The 23980-nt window shown below is 39.7% G+C and overlaps 2 protein-coding genes across 3 annotated transcripts; both read left to right on the top strand.

The window, feature by feature from the left end:
- The first annotated feature begins 225 nt into the window (after positions 1-225).
- Positions 226-13106, top strand: LRRC8E (leucine rich repeat containing 8 VRAC subunit E). 2 transcript variants are annotated; one of them, XM_087924632.1, is made up of 3 exons: positions 226-514; positions 7572-7710; positions 9052-13106. In XM_087924632.1, the coding sequence occupies exons 2-3, from the start codon at positions 7573-7575 to the stop codon at positions 11296-11298; spliced, it is 2385 nt and encodes a 794-aa protein (XP_087780758.1). In that variant the 5' UTR covers positions 226-514; position 7572; the 3' UTR covers positions 11299-13106. The 2 variants fall into 2 exon arrangements, with proteins under 2 accessions (XP_087780758.1, XP_026552060.2); XM_026696275.2 differs by lacking the exon at positions 226-514 and having other exon boundaries at positions 7580-7714.
- Positions 13107-18719: 5613 nt separating this feature from the next.
- Positions 18720-23316, top strand: LOC113433616 (volume-regulated anion channel subunit LRRC8D-like). The gene is made up of 2 exons (XM_026696277.2): positions 18720-19036; positions 21142-23316. Exon 2 carries the CDS (start codon positions 21144-21146, stop codon positions 22323-22325), a length of 1182 nt encoding a protein of 393 aa, XP_026552062.1. The 5' UTR covers positions 18720-19036; positions 21142-21143; the 3' UTR covers positions 22326-23316.
- The last annotated feature ends 664 nt before the right edge of the window (positions 23317-23980 follow it).

Below are 23980 nucleotides of genomic sequence, written 5' to 3'. Positions count from 1 at the left end.
CTGCTTGGACGGTAAAAGAGATGGAAGACTTCTCCCTCATATTTGGACTTACTGGCCCCGCTTGGTACACAAGGCAGAGGACGCCACCACTATCCTTCATCTGCTTCTCTGCCACCAAGTGCCCGGGGAAAGAGTTCCAGCCTGGCCCGAGCCGGAGAAGCCCTTCCCTAGGGTGGTTCCCGGCTGGCAGCCCGTCCCAGGTTGTTCCTAGTTACTTGCGTGGGTTGTCGGGCGGCTTCCTCCCAGTTGCTCCACGGCGGCAGCGCCTTACAGTAGGTCGCCTCCCTCCCAAAAGTCACTTTAGTTAGCGCAATGGGGAGAGAGGCGGGATCGCCAAGCGCCTGGGGAGGAAGAGGCGCTCCACTGGAGGCGGGCGTAGAGGAGGTGGCGGCGGCTTGCACAGGGCGACTCTGCCGCCGGGGAAAGCAGCGGCGAAGGCGGGGCACGGCCGTCCAGAGCAGGTGGCCACAGCAGGAGAGCCGGATCAGGACCAAAGACCACCGACCACAGGCAAGTGGTTGGGATACTGCGTGCCATAATCTCCTCAGTAGGGTGCCCTCAACTCTGTTCTCGCTGGAAGCGATGCAAGTGCAAACCCCACGCGGCCGAAGGGCAGCGGCGACTTGGAGAAGGCAGGCTGGCGTCGGGAGGGGGGAGAAGACGAGGATGGTATGAATATGGGAAAAAAGTACCGGGAAGTAGTAGAGGCAGTTTAGGGGGAAAAAGCGTACCCCGGCGCCTCCGTTTCCCACCTCCGAGTAGGGAGGCGGGAAAGGAGGGGATTGACCCAGGAGAGCTGGCTAAGTTGGACCAAACTCGTCCCGCGCCAAGTGGCTTCCCGCTTCTTTGCCAGTTCGGTCCCCAAAACATCCCGCCGCGGTAGGAAGAATGAACCAAGCAGGAAGGCATTTTTTTTTCCCCGCCACAAAGCGGAATGGATATATTTCAGCTTTGCAGACTCCTGAAGCGTCCTTGATTCCTCAGGGCCGGAGGCCATCTCCCCTCCACCGCCGAGCACGTCTGTCTTGTCGGAGGTGGGCTGGAGGAGAACGCGGGAGACTTCTGGGGCCTTCAGTTTCGGGGGACAAAACTGCTGAAGACACCTACTGTACCTACCGTCCCTGTCCTATTGTTTCTTTTATATTTTTATTTATTTTTATTTTTATTATATGTACCCATAACTATGTTTTTACTTAGACCTATTATCTTGCAAGCAATTGACAAATAAAAATAAAGAAAAGAAAAGAAAAGAAAAGAAAAGAAAAGAAAAGAAAGCAAAAGACAGGAGCTGCTCCTGATCAGTTTTGGGCACCAGGCAGTGGCCCCGCCCCGGTGAGGGCAAACAAGGCCAACAAGAGCTTCCAGTCTTCCCATGAAAGTCCCTTTTGGGCCCAGAACTCCCGAGTTCTGCTGGGAGGACTCTCAACAAGCTCGTGCTTGGAAGGGTATTGTAAGGAGTTGTGCTGCTAACACACACACACACACACACACCCTTGTATAATTAAATTGGTGGGCGGGGCACACACACACACACACCCTTGTATAATTAAATTGGTGGGCGGGGCGGAGGAAGGTAGATAATCCAATTAGATGGAACTTGAAAATGCTGATTTCAATCAGTTGTAAGCCAGGTGGCGAATTGCTATCCCGGTAATATGTTCTCTCTTCAGTTAAGTCAGATTGGAATTGGTGTACCCTAAGCCAGTGTTTTTCAGTGATGGCAACTTTTAAGTTGTATGGACTTCATCTCCCAGAATTCCCTGGCCTACATGCACTTCTGTTACTCTCTGTCCATCCAGGAAGTTTCAGAACTATTACAACCCCTGGAATTCTCCAGTCAGGAGAAAAGGGGACGTACTTCAGGCTAATGGTTTCATCAACAATATTGCTATTTAGCTATGCTGGTGCTACAACAGCTACCAGTCTTATCTGGAAATTATCTTAGGCCAGTGTTTCTCAAGGTGATAACTTTAAAATGTGTGGATTTCAACTTGCAAGTTCCCCAGCCACCATGCTGACAGAGGAATGCTGAGACTTGAAGGCCACAGAACTTAAAAGTTGCCAGTGTTGAGAAACACTGTGTTAGGAATATGCTATTCCGGCCTGAGTAAACTAAAGGGAATAGAATTGATCACCTTAGGGACACTTGCTCACAGTGGACATCTAGATGCATAGAGGAAATTCACAAGTCTGGATTGAAGGGTAATAGACTTCTTCTGTTGATGCGTCCAGCAGCCAGTGTTTCAGACCTGCTGCCTATGATTCAAGGGGTGGTAAACACTTGATGTGGTTGTTAGCTTGATTCTCCATAAACCTGTCAAGTCTTTTTGAAAACCACTCAAATTGGCTGCCATGACCATACCTGTTAACAGCAAATTGCACATATTTATTAAGCCCGGTGGAGAAATTTCCTTCTATTGACCCTGAACTGCATTGCAAAATAGCAAAGCTTTTTAAAACATAATTTGAAGACTACAAAGCCGAATTATCTAGAGATCGAATTTGCTGGCCAGTTTGGGGAAGTTAGGCAGGTTCTTGTCAGTTTACTTGAGATTATTTCCATTTTTAGGCAGAAGGGGCTTTTCAGGGAGGGCAACCTGAACTGAGAAAGTCCATTGTTTAAAGGCGGTGGAAAGTTGATGTAATCAGACTGATTGAGAATGGAAGACTGGGGTTTGTCTCTGTTGCAATTTCCTTGTAAAGGCTGCCCATGGGCCAATCTGGTTTTGATAGGATTAGGGCCAGGCAAAGAAAGGAACTTAGTTTGACCCTGATTCCATCTAAAAGACAGAGAGAAAAAGGATGCAATGTCTATTTTGTTTGTTAGGTTTATTTTCTCTACTACAATATCTCCCCTTTGTAAAGAGCACAACTGCTGTAGTGTTTTTTGGAAGGATGCTGTTTCAGCCTTCCAATTCATCTTGATAACTCTTTTCTGCATTTTCTATAGCTCTCCAATATCCTTTTTAAAGTTGTGAGCAGAACTATATTATATTTCAAGTACAGTCTTACAATGGGTTATACAGTATAAAAACATCGTTCTATTGCTCTTTCTGAAGACTCCAAATATAGTCTTAGGCTTTTTACTGAACCTGCAACCTTAATTATCTTTGTGTTTATAAAGTCCTATGCCTGGTTAGTCATTTGCCCACTGAAATCCTATTTATGTACAGTTAGAGTTTGGGCTTAAAAATGCATCATTTTACACTGAACTGAAGTTGCATTTGTCATTATGAACTGTGTTTGTCATTTTGAAACCTATTTGCTCAATATTGACAATCTTTGTTTGATTTTATCACCTTGTTTGGCATCAATACTTCATGGCTCACTTCTAAGTCCTGAATCACTGTGCAAAACCAACTTTTGTGGTTATTTTATGGCTATGCAGTTACCTCACCTCAAGATGCCTGCAGATCACTGTAAAATCTCTTTAGCAGGTTGCAGTATAATCTCTAGTTACGTAGTGATGTATGCTTAAATGTAAGGTAAAATTGTAGAACCTGTCCCCATGGAACATAATTAGCCATGTGCTACAGGACGTGACACCTTACAAACAATGATTTTTAGTGCGTTTTTAAAAAAATACATTGTTTTCCTACTGGAACAATTCTCTGATTTTAATATCTCTTCAGGGACCATTGTTGTACAATCTTTTTCTAAATGCCAGGAAGGTGCTGAATAAAATGCAAAACATTTTTAGTTCCAGCTTCACAATATACTTTCTACCAGAGAATCTATGGGACTTTGCATGACCTGTCTTATTAAGGTAGAATTGTGGTGGAATATTTGTACTTTTGCAGACCCACCCATCCTGCCAAAAATGGAAATTTAGGGAATAGCACATAGATATTGTTTTATAGTGCTTTACAGCCCTCTCTAAGTGGTTTACAGAGTCAACATATTGCCCCCAACAATTTTGGGTCCTCATTTTACCCACTTTGAAAGGATGGAAGGCTGAGTCAACCTTGAGCCTGGTGAGATTCAAACTGCCAAATTGTAGACAGCCGACAGTCAGCAGAAGTAGCCTGCAGTACTGCACTCTAACCACTGCGCCACCGAGGCTTTCCTCTTTTTTTTTTTTACCTCTCACAAATAAGAAACTGAGCTTGCTTATTCGACCTAGGTTATCAGCACTTGAATGCACCAGAAGTCCAGTTCTGTGTGATATAAGAAACTTGACTTTCAGGTATCAACAGGAACCTCTCAACAGAAAGGAGAAACTGGAGGCCACAATACTTTCGATTTATAAAGCATTTTTATAAAGCTACTTTATAAATCATTTATGGTTTGTGTTTTGAAGAGCCAACTGGAGCAACAGCTCTCTCTCTCTCTCTCTCTCTCTCTCTCTCTCTCTCTCTCTCTCTCTCTCTCTCTCTCCTCTCTCTCTGTCTCTCACTCCTGCCTCTCAAACCTCACTAAATTCATCTGAATCTCAGAATTCACTTTTGGATTTGATAGGCAAAATTTGCTTGGGAGAAAATTTTGTGGTAGCTAATGATTTATTTTTTAACACACTTATTACATTTCTAATCAGTCCAATACTGTTGTAATCTAGTCAGTGGCTCTATAAATTTCCTAAATAAATATTGTATGGTAATTGAAGTTGTATGGGAAAATTATAGTGTAGCAAATACTATTAAGTGTTTCTTTAAAAATAATCCACCCTCCTTTCAAAAGAAGAAAAACAATGTGCTTTAGTGAAGAAGGAACAGAAAGATGCCATTTTTGTTTGACCATATTTTCATTTATCTTGTTCAGTTTCAAAAGTCAGATGTGCTTTTATATAAAAGAGGTTACATTAAAAAAATGTGAAAAGGAAATAAAGCCTCTCTGGGAACTAAGTGGATGTCATTTAGAAGTATGAGATGGGAGATAAGATTCTTGGCTTCCCTATCTTTAAGGGAAAGCAAAGCAAATTAGAATAGAAAAATATTTATATTCATTTACAAAGTTATTTGCTCATTTAGATTGATAGGTTGCTCCAGTAAGAAGATTCTGAAAGTATTAATATTTTAAATTTCTTTCCTGGTGTATTAGGAGATCTAGAGGAGATAAGTTGATAGCTAAGCTTTCTGGAAATCTTCTGAAATGGAAAGGTGCCATTTCAACACAATGGGAAAGGAAATTTTCCACGAGTAATATACACTCTCTAGAGTGAGTAATACATTTAGGTAACCCTCACTTACTGTACCTAGTAACTAACTAAGGAAGCAAATTCTATGATTCTTGAAAAACAAAAGAGATAATGGAAAGACCTATATAATAAGAGAAAAAGCTCAAGGGATTTTTAAAAAATCTATTACAATCAATCTATTTTTGTGTGTTTCTCTATCACTTTTGATCAGACTAATCCCCCCTTTGTCATAAATAAAAAAAATACTAGTCCATAAGATGAAGCCACAGCATTTGAGTTTATATCAGTATCACTTCTCTCTTACACACTGGAATGTGCTTTTCTATTTTTCTAAAACTCGTATGGGAATTGTTTCAGTATTTTAGTATTGTAGGTGTCAACTAATGCACATGAGCATGACGTCATGATGATATTAAGTCTCATATTTCTGGGCATACATATTATTTGGTATATTTCTGACCAGGCCAGTGTAATGGGAGCATAGTTACTATAGCAACCCCAGAATCTGAAAAAAACACTCCATTCTATATTGACAGAAGATACACTATAGGCAAGAATGCAGCTAAAAGGTTACAAGTGTAATTCTTTTGGGCTGTTGTCCAGATATCCATATAATGCCTGACTTGGTCCTGTTGCTTTTCCATCTTAAGCTAAAGAGAAAGATGATGACAGAACTTGGCATAGGTTATAAGAAAATAAAATCATTTCTGCAATAATGTATCCAAGGGCTTGATTTTCAGCTGATGACTAGAAATCAACCCCATTTTCACAATGGCTACTATCATAGTTAAGTGAGTGTTTCTTGTTACCAAGAAAGAAGGTTGGAATTAACACATGCACATTTAGCTGTTGAAAACCTTGGATCAGCTGAGGCAGTATCAAAAGTAGCTACAGCAACCATTGTTATATATAATATTCTCTTCCTTCAATATGTTGGACTAGGACTGGAGGGACACAGATTCAAGTCCTTCCTTAATTTTGGAAAACTCCCTGTGTCATGCCCCTGGTGAAGACTGACTCTCAGGGAGAGGAGGAACAGTCAACAGGGAGTGGAAGTGTGGCTCGGGAGGTTGTGGAGGAGGCTGGGGAAGGGCAGAGGCCGGCTGAGCAGGCAGAGGAGGACCCAGGCCCATCCCCTATCCATACTAGGGCATGCAGGGAGGAGAGGATAAGGGAGAGACACGGTCTCCTCAGGAGGAGAGGGTCTTGATCCTCTTCATGGGCTGCAGATGTGACAACTGAATAAGAGTTTGGATCTGCATACTGACAAACGCTGGAAACAAATCATATAAATATCTCTAGTTTATAGTTCCTCTCTGAGTTTGGCATCCTTCTCAGTGTGTGTTATCTGTGGACATCCTCCAGCCCTTATCTTGTTTGGTTTGGGGAGAAAAGGAAGAGGAAAAGGAAATTATTTGTACTACCTTAAGCTCCTGAATAAAAGGTGGGATATTAAACTAAACAACAACAATAGTATCTTCTAAGGTTGACAATTCCACCCCTGAAATGTGATCCTGGATATACAGAGATATTCTCAAACAAAACATTTGATCATTGCCTGCCACTGAGAATTTTCTGAAACCTGACTACCATTCTGAGATTTTCAGGGTTTACAGGAAACACTGATTTTTTAAAAACGATGTATTTATATCCTGCCTTTTTTCCACTATGGAACTCAAGGCTATGTATATAAGGTCCCAAAGCAGTTCACCAAGGTATTAACTCTAAACTAGATGTGATTAACTGTAGCATCACTCAAGGAGTTTTTTTCATTTAGTGTTAACTTTAGAATTAGGAATTGTAATATTTGGTTTCCTGTATTTTATCATTCAACATATTAAAATATAAAGAATTTTAAAACATTAAAATATATTAAAATGTTATATAAAATACATCAACATATAAAATATATTAAAACTGGCATATATCTGTAAGGAGCTTTGCTCTAATGGTAGTTGAAAGCTAGGGCTTTCCTGCTATTTTGAAGCTTTGGATCATATTCTCCCACTATCTCCAAACATGGCTTCCAAAAATGCTGAATTATAGTTCAGTCAGAATGGCCTAAAATGGCAGATTAGCAAAGGCTATACTACTCATTCCTAGATGTGAGGATCATGTGTATTGAAACTTTATTAGGGCTTTTAATAGGAATAAATGCTTGTGGGAATAACAGATGTGTCAAATGACAGACCTCTCATTGACTTGTTTTTATATCCAGATTAACAGATAGGAAAAAGATCTAGAGCGGCTTCCTTTTTGTGCATGCTTGAGTAACAGCCTTAAATCCACAGATAATTTACATGTCCCAGAATGCCTCAGGTATAAAAGAAGAGATGATTATAGCTCCTGCATGAAGCTATGAATTAACTTCGGATTCAACTTAGCATTCCTGAAACGGAGACCATTCTAACTTCTTGTCTTTTTTTATGGCAGGCAGTATGATTCCAGTTGCTGAATTCAAGCATTTCACAGACCAGCAGCCTGCTTTCAAAGTTCTCAAGCCTTGGTGGGATGTGTTAGCTGAGTACATCACTATAGTCATGCTGATGATAGGCGTTTTTGGCTGCACTCTGCAAGTGAGTGAGTATGGAAGCAGACTATACCATTCCAAAACAAGATCATGGAGTCACTGACTGAAATTGCAGAACGGAATATTTATGACAGAAAGGGCTTTGGAAGTTGATTACATGTACTGGGATGGATTTATGATTTGATCCTGGGAAAGGGTTTTTTTTTTTTTCAGTCTAGGGAGATTAGAAATCATATAGAAACATGTTGGGCAATCTTTTCTTCCCTAGTGACTTCTTATATCGCAACAGGATCAGAAGCCTACATGCATACGCATACACACACTCTCATGAATTATTTACATATAACAAATGAGTCAAGCATATCTACTAATTCCTCTCCCTTTCCCTCACTATCTTGATCAAAACAAACAAATAGCTGAAAGAACAAATGAATCCAAGGTTCTCAATCAAAACTTAAAATGGCCAGGCTCAAATCATGGTCTATACAGTAAATGGTGAGAAAGGCAAAAGAAAAGAGAAAAAGGACCACTGACAGTAACAGGAATGGACTCGGTTACAGTGGCATTTGGGTGCACTGTGGATCTGGTCTATCAATATGGTTAAGAGTAAACACCAACTTAATGGCACACAATCAGTCAATAGCTTACTGACAGATGTGTCACCTGTATGAAAATCAGAGATGGTGTAAGTTGGATATACTGAACTAATTCAGCACTACAGAAAATGTGAGAGCTGGTATAGTAAAAAGGCATATAGAAAAATAGTATCATATATTGGGTTGATGCAACAGAAACAATGAAGGGACTTATGCCTCTGTCATATATCTACTCAACTTGCATAGTTGACGTTCTAGTAAGAAGTCCATTGGAAAGAAGCCCCATTAAGGAGCCTAGTAATGTTTTTCTAGAATTCATCAAATCACAATTGGTTATTAAAACACTGCTGGCATAAAGTAAGGAATACTGGCCAAAGAGTTATGTATGCTCATTTGCTGCACCAGGAGTTCCAGTCCCAGATTACTGCAGGATTCATCTCGTCCCAGTACATAAAAAATAGAAAATAATATATTTTAGGGTACTGTTTGGGCTACATGTCCTGAAGTAATTATTTGAAGGATCGAATAATTACTGTGACAGTGTTTCACAGCAAGTAACATTTGGGGAAATGCCCATTGCTAAAGATCTAGATTAGCTTATTCTCTGTTGTGCTACCTTTCTCTTTGTTGGGTTTTTTTAAAAGAAAATTGTAGCTCTTGCACCTTGAAATGGTCAACTCCCAATCAACTCCTCTGGGAATCTACCAGACCATTGTTATGTGATGTAAACTGTTGTATCATATGGACTCTGATATATCATGTTTCTTTTCCTCACTTATATGTTATGGCAGGTGATACATGACAAGATTATCTGCCTTCCCAATCATGTTCCCAGTGGCACAGCTTTTACTGATTTAACTTGTGAAGATTTCACCAAGAGGACAATCAATAACTCTGAACCAATCAAGTCTTCTGTCCACCAGGAAATGAGTGGATTACGGAACAACCTAGACCTTCAACAGTACAGCTACATCAATCAGATGTGTTATGAGACAGCCCTTCATTGGTATGCTAAGTACTTTCCTTACCTTGTTGTTATCCATACACTGATGTTCATGGTGTGTGCCTCTTTCTGGTTCAAATTTCCTGGTACCAGTTCCAAGATTGAACATTTTATCTCCATTATGAGCAAATGCTTTGACTCACCTTGGACTACTCGAACCATCTCAGAAGTTTCTGAAGAGGAGAACACAAGCTCAGGAAAGGTGAATCAGATTAGGAAAAGTAATGTTCCCAGTGAACTCATTGAACTTTCTCCTACAGGAGGCTCTGTTACAGGAAAGAAAGTTTTAGAGTCCCCTTCCAGTAGCATGTTGGGAAAAAAGGAAGGCGAGGAAGCTAAGGCTTTGTTTGAAAAGGTGAAAAAGTTCCGACTCCATGTCGAAAAAGGAGACATCCTTTACACAATGTACATCCGCCAAACTATTCTCAAAGTTTGCAAATTTCTAGTTATTATTGTCTACAATGCAGTCCTAGTTCACAATATTAAGTTCATCGTGCCCTGTAGTGTTAAAATGGAGGATATGACAGGCTATGACCATTTCTGTTGCAATCATACCAAAGCCTGTCTCTTCTTTAAGCTGGCTATGTGCTACCTTTGTTTCCTTGGTGTGTATGGTATGACCTGCCTCTATACTCTTTATTGGCTCTTTCATCGGCCACTTAAAGAGTACTCATTTCGCTTTGCTCGTGAGGATACTGGCATCAAGGACATCCCTGATGTTAAAAATGATTTTGCTTTCATGCTTCATCTCATAGACCAGTATGATTCCCTTTACTCCAAGCGCTTTGCTGTATTCCTCTCTGAGGACAGTGAGTTCAAACTTAAACAGCTCAACCTCAATCATGAGTGGACACGTGATAAGTTGCAGCAGAAACTGCAGACAAACGCTAGTGGGCGCCTAGAACTCCATCTCTTCATGTTGCCTGGGTTGCCCGACACTACTTTTGAGATGATTGAGTTAGAAGCTCTAAAACTGGAATTGCTCCAAGATGTTACTTTCCCGGTCTCAGTAACTCAACTGATCAATCTCCAAGAGCTAGTGCTGATCAACTGTCCTGCTATGCTGTCCTTTACCTCCCTTAAGTTCTTCCGTGAACAGCTGAAGGTGATGGTGGTAAATTTTGATGACATCAAAGATATACCTGTGTGGATCTACAACTTGAGAGGTTTGGAAGAGTTGTACATTTCAGGATTTTTCAACCAGGAGATGGGCAGGACAGGAACTCTAGAAAGCTTGCGTGAGCTAAAGAACCTAAAGGTTTTGACACTCCACAGCAACTTCTCAAAACTGCCACCCAGTGTGGCTGATCTGGCCACTCACCTGCAAAAACTCAGGATACATAATGATGGGACTAAGTTGGTTGCCCTAAACAATCTCAAGAAGCTTTTCTCACTGCAGGAGCTAAAACTGATAAACTGTAACCTGGAACGGATCCCCCATGCTATCTTTAGCCTTGTGAACTTGCAAGAGCTGGACTTGAAGAATAATAAGTTGATTTCTATTGAGGAAGTCATTAGTTTCCAGCATTGCCGAAAGTTGATATGTCTCAAACTTTGGCACAACCAGATTTTCACCATCCCAGAACATATCCGCAAACTCAAGGCCTTGGAGCAACTTGACCTCAGCCATAATTACATTGAAGCTCTCCCTTCCCAACTCTTCATGTGCACTAGGTTAAATTATTTGGATCTTTCCTACAATAAAATTCAGGTCATCCCTTCTGGGATGGGAGTTTTACAAAGCCTTCAATATTTTTCTGTTTCACACAATTGCTTGGAGACGTTGCCTAATGAAATTTACTTCTGCAGGAAACTCAAAGTTCTCAAAGCAGAACACAACAAACTCCGGCGCATCTCAGATCGCATAAGCTGGCTTCCTTTGCTGTCCAGGATAGAGCTGAAAGGAAACCAACTTGAAGCCCTACCCTTGGAGATTGGTCAATGCAAACTCCTCAAGCGTAGTGGTCTGGTGGTGGAGAGCGATCTTTATGAGACATTGCCTTTAGAAGTAAGGGTAAAAATGGAGGACGAATGACCGATGTGAACAGCAGCAAGGACAGTTAATTTCTCAAGTGCTGACTGTGTAGGCATAGAACCAGAACATGTAACAGTCTAGCTCTATTCATCCCAGATACTCTCCCAGTAAGTTCCAATGTTTTTTCCATGTCTCCATGGAATGGACGTGATAAGTCTTAGTCTAGCAAATCTGTATCTCAGGATGAAATCAGGAAGGAGCTGACAGCTTTAACCCTACAAAGAGGTGTAGGGTTTTCTTCTCAGCAAAAAGAAGTTGAAAGTGACATTTTGGTTTTGCTTAGTTTTTGTTTTTCTGAAAAACCCCTATTTTCAAAACAGTTAAATAGGATAAATAATTTATAAGAAAAAAGGCTGTACCAGATAGGAATGAATCCTTGTATTTAATTTTTTTGTGTCTATATATGTACATATTTTTGAACTGCTCTGAAGCTTTGCTAGATACTCTTCTTCAAGTGGATTAATTTTTCCACTCTTAAGCTGCGGCTTCTTCTTGACATGTTTGGAGACATGGACTACTTTTATCAAACATGATCTGGGTGATGTTTTGCCTATTTATTGCAATAGGTGAGAATTAGTCAGGGACTAGGAATCTTGCATAATTATCAAAATAACCTAGCTGTCTTTATTCTGTTTTTTGTTAGAAGAATTGTGTTCTGAAATGTTGAAGACCCAAACCACAAAGCATTTGCTTTGATCAATAAGGATTCATCATATGATGCAACTTCTAATTTTTCTGTCGGATTGGCCTAAATCCTAGGCAATGTTCTGCCAATGTGAGCATCTCCTCAGTGCAGTTACTGTCATGGAGGATGACCATGTGCTTGGCAGATTGAAGTACCTTCCATGCAAAGCAAGTTCTGGGAAATATTGGGGCAGTTCCCCTAATTTTTTCCTCGGTCTATCAGATGACAAATTAGGAGATATATAGCGTAACTCTTACATCTCATTAATGAGACTGTCTTCCCTTAGATGAATACCCTTTGCAGGATTCTTAAAGGAAGACTCAGCTTTCTCAGCTTCTGCCTATAGAATGAAAATCATAATTGTTGTCATGCAACAAAGACCTTCAAAAAAGACTCTTGAGCAAGCTGTTGCAGTCCTGAGATTTTTAAAAAACAGATTCTCTTAGTAATTAGTAAGTAATAATAGGGAACATGAAGTATGTCCCATGCAAATAGAAAACATACATTGATATAAACTATCATTTCTTGAAATGCAAGATTTTCAGGAATCTACAATTGCAGGTCTTTCTGTTGATTTATTTGAAGAAAGCATTAGATCTCTGCCTTAAGTTCCAGCCCTGATGGTACCTCTGACAGGCTGTCTAGGATGTGTCTTGCTTCTAATCAGAGCAAATGACATTCCATTGAGGAAGCATCAAGCAACTGCTTTATTAGGAATATCAGGTTATGCCTGGGAAGGCTTCCAAGGACTCTTTCATGAGAAACAACCCAGTTTTTTCTAGATCATGGATATCGGTGCCATTCATTTCCGATGGGATTTTCATTATTTTGTAATAATGTGCTAAAACGGTGCTAAAAAAGACAACAGTGCCAAAAGAGAAACATGTACAGCTTTAAAGAGTTTTCAAAAATAACTGCAAAATATCTGTAAAGACCCAGTCATTATTATTTATTCATTTAGTATGAATTATCAACATTTACCAGTAGTTTAACTGGTTAGTTGATTGACAGTTTATTTAATGGTAAACCACTAGCATTCTATACATGGTGTATCAGGTTCACCTCCAGTTGAAAGAATAAATGGATGAATAGATTTGGTATAAAGGTCTAATTCATGACGTACTCTAAGCCTAATGTTTGTCTTGTATTTTTGGATTTGATACCAGCCCTAAGTACCAACACTATGTATGTATGTATATATGTATGTGTGTGTGTATACATGTCTGTACGTTGTTTGCAATTACAACCCCTGTCAAGAGTTATATTTTTGCTAATAAAATAGAGTCAAGTAGCATTTAGAAATATTCATAAACTAGTATCCTGAATTATTATGTACTTCCATGAAGGAGAGATCGAAAACCATAAATATATAGTTATGTCATTTAGCTATCCTCTAATTAATCATTGGTAATGACCCAGACTTTGTAAGCAAACAATGGAAGAATTAAATGTATTTGGTTATTGCACAAAGAAAACTTATTCAGTTGTCAGTGAAATAATATATCACCCTGAGCAACTTTTCTCAATCTTCTAACCTTGGAGAAACCATGAAATAATGTTCAGGCCTTTATTAAAAATGGCAAAAAATACAGAAACATCATAAAACAATCCACTCAGTAAGAGGTTGACTGACTCATGTCATATAAGCCTGAAATTAAACAAATCATACTATGATTTAGTACAGTGTACAAAACTATCCAAATTAAAGTCATTCACTGAGTAATGTGGCTGAATGGCAATTTAATCCTAGTTCTTAATCTAAATCCAAGTCATATCCACATAGTTGCTTTTTTGTGCTCCCTTCCTGTTGCACCACCCTAAATCTGGCTACCCAGATTATAGATCCATGCACAGCATTCAAAGAGCCATGACTTTAAGTCCCTTGACTGAATTTCCAGCCCCTTCTAATGTCATTTGGCTGTTTTAGTATATTTAGAGGCTCCTTCATAGATGCACACACAATGGCTTGGTTACTCCATGCTTTTCTTTTACTTCTTTCTTTCTTGTCTATGGAGATTCTCAGTCATCCAGGTCATGGTTGTCCCAAGGATGCTTTTTTCATGAAAAAAGCACCTTTGGGACATTCTTCTTATTGTACTGAGGGACTTTTTCTAAAATCCTTGAAACTGCAGGTTGACCTGTTAACTTCATAACCACCAGGTGGCTGCAAAGGGTTAGCTTTTATAAATCTTCGCTGCCACCTACTGATTGTCTGGATGTGTGCAACTGAAATGGAGCCAGTGAATAACTGGACAGCTGGAAATTGAGAGAGGATTGAGGTGACACTGTAAACTACACTAAGAAGGTAGCATGAGAAGAAACAAGAAAACAGAGTTTCTCTGGGAGCAATACTCGTGGTCCTCAATAATGACTGGCAATTCCATTACTAAATGGTAAGGTTGTTATGTCATGTGACATTGTTATGAGATCAATTCGGGTTGCAGTCCTTAAGTGAATCACCCTGAGTCTTTAAGCATGATGTCATGTACCTTTGATTTGCAAATTCCTGGCAGCTTCCCCATTGATTCTTGGAAGTTGGCTATGAAGGTCGCAAATGGTGATCACGTGATCTTGGAACATTGTGATAGCTGCAAGTTTGTGACTATTGTCTAATTTTTCAGGACCCCCATAATTTTGAACGGTTGTTGAACAAGTTGTCAGCAAGGAAGGTCTATCTTGGCCATTGGGAAGAGAATTCCCAATCAAGACAGGCTGTAGAACTACACAAGTAGTGGCCTTTCAATTATATTTTGAATGACATGTATTAAGTCAGGAAGGGCTATTCAATTTTAAGGCTTCACATTCCAGGTGAGTTGCCAAACACTTTTAAGACATGAAAAGTGGCTGTGGCATAGCTGGAATTCTGATCTCCCTTGTAGCCATAAGAGGATTTGAAGGGAGGCAAAGAAGACAGGAAGCAGACTTGAGGGAATGGTCTCACAGGAAACAGGACAGATCTAATTGAAATGATTCCAACCGAAAGCCTGTCCTTTCAATTGATGCACCTTTCCTTGATGCACCTCAGTGATCCCTACATTGCCTGTACATGATGTCTTGGGATTGGACATGGTGTCTTTAAGGCAGGATATTAAGAGAAACACCAACCACTTTCAGCTTGCAGCCCTTGGACTGTCTCAGTTGTATCTTAGCTGAGTGCAGCGGGGGCATCGGGACAAGTGGGTTGATATACAAATCATAATTGGGCCATCCATAAACTTGGTGAAGGAGGCTGGGTGGAACCACAAAACTGTAACCATATCACCTTGGTTTTTAGGGGGAAAGTAGAATGGGCCACCATTTTACATGTATCTAGATCCTCTCTGTCACCTCCAAATGACGAAATACTTCCTTATCACAGCAGGAAAATTGCCTAGACCAGATGATGAAAATTACCAGGAGCCAAACTTGATTCAAAGGCATTTTTACTTACCAGACATTTCTTATAGACTTCAAGAAGCAGATGTCATTAGAGACTGGAAACACCATGAAAGGACTGCATATGCTTTTACCTTCTATCAGAGCCTTTTAATCCACTTTTTCCCTTCCTAAAACGTTTACTAATTAAGTTCTCTGTTACATCTTGTTGCCACCTAGTGGTTGATGTTAATTAAGGAATGCCAGGGGGGGAAAGCTAATTTGCCTCCTTTATCTAAGATAAAATGTGAAGATTCAGAATATCCTAACTATGATTTTTTTTAAAAAAAGTAAGGCAGAAAATTAATTAGTTAAACCTTATAGGAAATGATGCACAGATAGTTGAAGCTTGATTCTGCATGTTACGGATTTGTTGTGAGCTATCTTCAGGGAAAAGAAATGCATCATATATCTTGAAAATCCAGTCAAGAAACCGACTGCCTTTGTATGAGAAGTCAACCTTCCCAGAATTTTTTTCATAGCTTTCCAATGACAAGCAACCTCATCTATTGGTATGTGCCAGGTGCATAGAGCTGTGTGCTTGAAGTGATCTGTTCTTGTATTGCCTAGAGTAAAACTGCATCCTTAATTAAATATAAGCTATGCAAATCAATAAATGAGGTTTTCACTTAACATGGTTGCAGGTCTGGAAGAATAGACAGATGTGGTAATGTGAATTGTTAGGGGAGAGAGCTAGAAAAGTGGTGATGGTGGTAATCCAAAAACTGAATAGCATGCCATTTCTGTATTATTGTCAAGAAAGGTCCATATATGAGTCCTCGAAGTCATGAGAAATTGAGCTTTATTGTAAGAAATCTTTATCTTGTAAGATGTTGTCAATCAGCACATTAGAACGGAAATTGAAGGCTTCACTTAGCAGAATGAAGAGGAGGCCTGCTGAAGCTTTTTAGGCTGTTTTACCCTATTACAAAACAAGTGAAATGTGCATATTTCCATGAACAAAATCTCCCTCTTAAGAATATTAAAATGGAGTCCAAAGTATTTCAAATAAACTCATTACACTACATTTAAGAATGCTGTTCATTTGAGTCCTGGTAGAATAATGAGATGGAGCTGTGATTAATGGTATTCTAGATGGAGATTCTAGCCATTCATTGTCAACTAAACCTAATTGAGAGAGGAGAGGCTCTTTGCTGCCATCTATTGGACATCAGGAGTCCTAGCAAGACAACCCTAACTGGAAACCAACCTGTATTCCTAGAATTATAGGTATCATACAGGCTACACACAATGTTAGGAATGGACACATCTTTTTTTTTTGGAGAAATTGCATAATCGCTAAACAGGAGTTTATAAATGGAGACTACCTGTATGAGTAACTTTTTGTGCTTGTCTCCCCCCAAACTTTGTTTTTGTCTTTGAAGCCAACTGTTATTGAATCCTAGTATTAAATAATTTAGAACGGGTATGTGGTAAGCCCGCAGAAAGCCTAAAAAATGTAAAGTTCATTTACCTCATCTTTTTAGGAAAAAGTGGAATTAAGGTCACCAGAAAAAGCTGGGAGCTAGTCCCTATACACCACCCCTAGCTACAAGTCTGGGAGTAAAATATTTGAGCTGTGGCTGGCTGTGTTTTTTTTAAAGAGCACGTTATAGGTCTCGTCATTAAATGGCCCCCTTGGGAAGTTGTTGCCTGTTTGCAAAACAGATGCCAGAACCAGCCATAAAACATGCACTAAAGAGACAAGGTGATGAAATGGTTCCCCAGATCTTTATTCCCTCTAATGGTTTCTATTATTCCAGTTTACCTTTTGAGTGATTGTTTTTCCTAATTAGTTGGGCACATTTCTAAACAAAAGCAAAGGGCTCTAACCACGCATCACTTTAAAGCTACCTAGGAGGCAATTGCTATATAAACAGCCTCCGGTGCCGAACAACTCAAAAGAGTACAGAATGTGCAAGCAAATCAAGGTGGTTGCAGGTACTGCACTTCCTTTATGGATAGCCATTCAGTTTTTTCAGACGGATTACCCAGAGCAAAAGACACAGGGTCAAAAAACATTAGTTGCTACCTTTGCTTACTTGCATTCCAGGATTCCAGCTTTTAAAACAGAAGAGACACTCTTCCCGATTAAAGCTCCTTGGACAATTTCCAGATATTTTTAGCAGTCTCCCAGATCATTCCCCACTATCCTGTCAGAGCTGAAGAAGCTTCTTGGATGAGAAGTGAAACGTCTTCAAAAGAAAAAAAACAAGAAGGTCCAGTTGCCTCCTGAAAAAGCATGACCTGTCCTGGATGACTGGCCTCCCAGATCACGCTAATTATTGCCCCTGCAGGTGGCAGCAGGGAGCCGCCCTTCGAGCTCTCTGACTAAGCAGGCTCTGAGGCCCCTTAGCTAATATTTAGGTGGGAAACCTCTGAAACTCCCAGGGCAAATGCCTAGACAAGCAACCAAGAACGTTTTGTGGATGCTTCCTTCAAAACCTAAGCACGATTCCAGTATGTTTCTACCTAAGAGGGTCGTGAGAATCAAATTATGGAAGAGTCATCTCCTGGGCTTTCTTAAGTTTCTGGGTAAGCACCTGCTTAAGGCATCCAGGGAAGAGGACACCATAGAGTCCCCCCACATACACACCTATCATCTTCTTACCTCTTTCGCTGCCATGCAGGTAGTCCTCAACTTACAACTGTTTGTTCAGTGACCGCCTGAAGGTACAACACCACCAAAAAAAGTGACTTATGACCATATTCCCCACTTATGACTGTTGCAGCAGCACACACCCACCCATGGCCACATGATTTACATTTGGTGCTTGACAGCTGACTCACATTTATGACAGTTGCAGGGCCCCCGAGTCATGGGATCCCCTTTTGCAACCTTCTGACAAGCAAAGTCAATGGGAAACCAGATTCACTTAACAACTGTGTTAGTAATTTAACAACTGCAGTGATTCGCTTAACAAATATGGCAAAAAAAGTATCATAAAATGGGGCAAAACTCACTTAACAAATTTCTCACTTAACTTAAACTTTGGGCTCAATTGTATCATAAGTTGAGGACTACCTGTATTCAACTTTAGTCCATTTTTCCCCCTTTGGCAATCGTCCTTATCTGCGGTGTTCCACTTTAATCTGCATTTGTTAAAAATAAGTTTTCTTTGGCAGGGCGAAGCTTAAAAGTTTGGATTAAAGATGTTGTCAGATATCCTGCTTGTTTCCATCTCCTGGTGTGAGAATTTTGCCTCTGTAATTTTAATAGTGGGACACCACTGTTAAACTGTCTGTAGGCGCCATTTGGAGGAATACTTTTTTTTTAAAAAAAAATTCTCTTAATAGTTCTGTGATTTAATATGTTTAGTGATTTTTGCTAGTTTTTCCCCTTTTCCGCATCCTTCGTGTATTGCTGTTTGCATTTCAAGAGAGGGCAAGCTCACGCTGAAAGCGAATGAGTCCTCCTGGCTAGGTCACACTCGCTTTGTTCTTCCCCCCCATTCCAGTCCTTTGCTCCCTCACTCAGCTGCCATGGAGATGAAATAAAGCTTCTTGGGCTGCTGAGAGTTGCCTTGAGAAATCGTAGGCAATCACGGATAAAGGAGAGAAGATTCGGGAACGGGTACCCTCCTGGATAGAAAAAAAAGGAAGAGAAGATTGCCTGCGGAAAGGATTGGCTTCCTGCAGGTGAGGAGCTGATGTTGGACAGAGGAAGGGAAAGAATAAGAGAGGGAAGGCAGATTCATGGGGCTTGTGGTCACTGGTGGGTAATGAGGGTAAGCTGTAAGGTGGGCAGTATTTGTTTTACAGATTTATTTTTATCTATTTTTGTCAATTGCTTACATAGATAATAGGTATAAGTATATACATAGTTATGAATACATGAAATGGGTACATATAAGAAAAATAAAAGAAACAATAGGACAGGGACGGTAGGCACGTTGGTGCGCTTATGCACGCCCCCGACAGACCTCTTAGGAAAGCGGTGAGGTCAATAGTAGACAGACTAAGGTTAAAGTTTTTGGGGTTTGGGGAAGAAACCACAGAGTCAGGCAGAGAATTCCAGACATTGACCACTCTGTTGCTGAAGTCGTATTTCCTGCAATCAAGTTTGGTGCGATTAACCTTGAGTTTGTATCCATTGTGTGCTCTTGTGTTGTTATGGTTGAAGCTGAAGTATTCATTGACTGGTAGGACATTGCACTGTCTGATTTTATATACTATACTTAGATCGGACTGAAGGCAGCACAGTTCTAGGTTTTCTAGGTCTAGAATTTTGAGTCTGGTGGCATAAGGTACATGACACATGACAAACTGAGCTATAAACTATGGTTTACAAATCAGGCTATATAACAGTCTAAAACAGGTGTCAAACTCACCATGTGACGTATTACAACTTTCCCCCCCCTTCGGTGAACCAGGGGTGGGCCTGGCCAGCGTGTGATGCATCTGGCCTGTAGGCCATGAGTTTGACACCTCTGCTCTAAAACAAAGACCAACTCAGCTCATGAAGTAATACTTCATCTAAAAACTTAATAGACCAGCAGCTACCATTGATCTTAAGGCTGTTTATAAAACAGTAATAAAATTACCCAAACTGTAAGAAACTTCCCATTTGAGTTAATACTGTAAGGGTTTCTCTCCCCCCCTCCCACCCCCCCGGCTTACTTAAAAAAAAAGCCGTGTCATCTGCTCAGTGTTTATACTGCATTTTGTTTATTTATTAATACTTTACATTCAGTAAAAGACAAGCATTTAAAATATATTTGATTTTTTTTTGCTTCTCTGATAATATACAGTAGGTTGAATATAGTTCTTGATTTACAGTGGGCCATTTAATAGCCCTTCAGAGTTACAGTGGCCTCAGAAAGGGTGCTTTACAGTCCGTAAAGCACTTCTGGTTGTTGCAAAATCTCACCCTTCCCACAGTAACATGACAGCATTTCGGCTGCTTGGCAACCAGTTCACATTTATGACTGGTTGCAGTGTCCTGCAGTCCCGTGACTGTGATTTGAAATGTTTCATTCATTTCATTTAGGAGAATGGGTTCACCTTTATGACCATGTGATTTATTCAGTGATTTGTGATTCAGAGTTATGATAACATGATTTGCTTCATGACTGCCATAAAATTAAGTCTGAGCATGTGGGTGCCTCAGTTTACAACTGTTACAACTTATGACCAAAATTATGGTCCCAATTGTGGTTGTAAGTGGAGGATTACGTATACTTCCCTCTACAGCAGATGAGACAATGTATTTCAATTTAATTTTTTTGGTAGCCTAATTTGCATTTCTACTAAACCACTGTTTGTTCAACCATTTTTCAGTAAATAAACCACATTTGCACAATGTAATTAGCAAAAGTCAAAAGGAGATATAGATAAGATAGATAGAGATATAGAAATATATACTATTATGTTCTGCATCACTCCTGAGCTATTTCATTTCATATTTCTGCAACAATTGCAGAAATACATATAGTTTTTCCTCCAAGCAGATAACAGTATTTTATAATTCTTGTTTCTGTTATAGATCTTTGTCTTCTAAGCTCTCAAACTGAAGTTAGGACAACAAAATGCTCTAAAATCTTCGCTTGTTTTAGTGCACGGGTGTCAAAGTTGCAGCGTCACATTGCCGTCACATGATATTTTGCGACGTTTCCCCCCTTCGCGGAGCTGGGGTGGGCGTGGCCTGTGTGTGACGCATCCAGCCCCAGGCTGCCAGTTTGACACCTGTTTTAATGCAAAAGCCAAACAAATTACTCATATTCCTATTGATTTTTTTTTTCTAGTGATGTTTGCCCTGTCAGAAGTCACTTTCTTCAATGACAGCCTTACCCAGTTCCAGTCTTTAAAGCCTTGGTGGGATATTCTGATGGACTATTTAGTACTAGCAATGCTGATTATTTCTCTTCTCTCAGGAACTCTATTAATCTCTGTTGATACCATGACTTGCCTTCCTCTGAATGATAAGCTAAATGAGACTTCAGCAGTTGTACCCAAGCCTCGAGCTGTGGATCAAACCCTCAGTGAAGAGTTTCCTGTGGCAAAGAGTCATCGCTCAATCAACCTGGACTACCAACAGTATCTATACATCAGCTATGTCTGTTATCAGAAAGTTCTGCCCTTGTTCTTGAAGTATTTCCCCTACTTTGCACTTGTCAACTCACTGTTCTTAATGGCAAGCAACAACTTCTGGTTCCGATATCCTAAGACCTCATCAAAGATTGAACACTTCTTGTCCATTCTTGTGAAATGTTTTGAGTCACCTTGGACCACCAAGGCTCTTTCTGAAATAGGTTGCCAGCGCTTCCTAGGCACGTGCACAAATACTGTTAATGTGGGGTATCTAGGACAACTCAAGTCTCCTTCCTCTTCTCCCATCCTAGATTCAAAAGATCAGGAACTTGGCCAGGCCCTTTTTGAGAAGATCCGTAGATTCAGGGCACACACTGAAGGTGGTAGGATGATTTATAGAATCTATTTGGGACAAACCGTCTTCAAAACGGCAAAGGTTCTAACTGTGCTAGGTTATACCTTCAACTGTGTAGGATCCATCTCCTTCAAGCATGTTTGCCAGGCAGACATTCAAAACGTCATTGGCTACTCTACATTCATCTGTACTCATAGCATGGCTTTCATTCTACAGAAGTTGATAGCTACTTATATTTTTTTAATATTCCTGTATGGAGTTGTGGGGGTTTATTCATTCCTATGGCTTTTGTGGCAACCACTGCAGAAATATTCTTTTAAGCAAGTGCACGAAGACTGTTGTGTCTTTGATATCCCAGATGGACAGAATGATTTTGCTTTTTTGCTGCACATGGCTGACCAATGTAATCAACTCTATTCATGGCGGCTTGCTAATTTCTTATCAGCCATGCACAAAAATGACGTGCTGGATATAGTCCTCAGTGGTAAATTAGGAACTAAAGATAAGGCTGGTTCCCATTATCCTTCCCTGTCATCAGAATAAAACAGATATTCTTGTAAGTAAGTTAATAAGTTTTCTAACAGATCCTTAACAAAATATTTTATTGATTAAATAAAATTAAAGACCAGAAGCTGAGAATCTCCGTTTCAGGTACCATAAACATTCAGGTGTGATCCACTTACCAAAACAGAAGAAAATATTGAAAATTGCATATAATAAACAAGAAATGCCCTTTGAAAATAAGCCCAGATTAATTGAGGGCTAAGACAATTCTATCTTACTCCTTGCTAAAAGTTTTGCCTTACAAGAAGAGAAAGTTACATTAGAAGCAAGTCATATGATAATTTGCCTAGAATGAAACATTTATCCCATTGGAAAATAAGTTTAGGAATTGATAAGTAGATTAAAAACCAGGTCATAAATTGACTGTGGTGGGCTTTGAGTGTAAGGCAATAAGTGAGCAGAAACACACTGAACAAAATTCAAGCTAAATCCAGAACATACTCTAGTTCATTGCAAGTAATACTGTTATGGAAACTGGATAGACTACAACAAAAGGGCCAAATTCTCTGACTAAAAATCCAATATTGGAAAAGCACTTTTTTTCTTTCCTTTTAAACATTATAGATTTATCGGTGAAATGAAGAACTGATAAATATATGTCTGATGAATTTAAATTAATAACTCTTACTATAGGAGCCGGTTTTATTTTTAATTACTAACATGAGTACTATGAGAGATTATGGGAAGTAGGAAAGTCATGGAAGGAACATTGGAAATTAAGGCATCAAGAGAGACGAAAGAATTTGGTAGTAAATAGCAGCTCAGCCCAGGCTACAAAAAGCCTAGGAAGAAATTGATGGTTCAAAGGGATACAAACCTTAATCAACCACTAATGCAGTAAGATAGGAAATTTGCTGCCATTTCCAAGATTCCCTAATTTACCTTCAATCTTTACATTAAACACACTTTAGAGAAGTCTATGTAATTCTTGCTTCCTTGTCTGTGCCTTGCTGGGAAGGGCTACAATATCACCTGCTGAAAAGACTCTAATAAAGGTTTGTTAGAAACTGTGTGTTTCTATGTACGTGTGTTTGTTTCACCCCAACGTTTATTGAGAGATAATTAATATATACCCAAAGTTGGAAATTTGTGTTGCTGACAATATTCTCCACCAGGGCAGAGGAAGGCACAGGATCAGCTCTCCTTGGCCTGATCCTAAGTAATAAGAAAAGCTTTGTTGAGGAAGTAAAAGTAGCAAGAAGAATAATCACATAATTGTAAGAATTCTTAATGTTAAGGGAAACAAAAAATGAGTTCACAGTCAAGATACATCTTGGACTTTAAAAAGGTTGATTTTAATATTGTAGACCAATATTCAATGGTGAGGGAAGCCCTCCCACCCCAGAAGACTGAAATATTTTGAGGAATATTTTAAAAAGGCAGAATATTATATTTCCCTAAATGAGAAATATGTTTTTAGAGTCAGGAAGTAGCCCCAAGTATTTCTTAATAGCCCACAGCAGATGCCAGCACTTAAGAGATAAAGATCTCATTGAAAGACTAACCCAACTATCTAGATGGCTCTATTCATAAGCAAAGCAAATACCGCAGGTAGAAATCCATTAAAGACAGGATATGTTGAAACTGTTTGCAGCAAAGTTTGACAACTAACAAAAGCAGAGTGATAGGATTAG

Source organism: Pseudonaja textilis, chromosome 2 (genome assembly GCF_049901715.1).
Source record: "Pseudonaja textilis isolate UNSWEBS1 chromosome 2, rPseTex1.2, whole genome shotgun sequence".
NCBI lineage: Eukaryota > Metazoa > Chordata > Lepidosauria > Squamata > Elapidae > Pseudonaja > Pseudonaja textilis.
Note: the sequence above shows the minus strand (reverse complement) of the source record. Positions and strands in the feature narration are given on the sequence as shown.

What these genes read in the sequence shown, in the direction of transcription:
- LRRC8E (XM_087924632.1), top strand. Translation starts at nt 7,573, where the DNA reads ATGATTCCAGTTGCTGAATTCAAGCATTTCACAGACCAGCAGCCTGCT. An exon ending in TTTTTGGCTGCACTCTGCAA is followed by an intron (nt 7,711 to 9,051) that starts GTGAGTGAGTAT and finishes ATGTTATGGCAG; the next exon opens with GTGATACATGACAAGATTAT.
- LOC113433616 (XM_026696277.2), top strand. Translation starts at nt 21,144, where the DNA reads ATGTTTGCCCTGTCAGAAGTCACTTTCTTCAATGACAGCCTTACCCAG.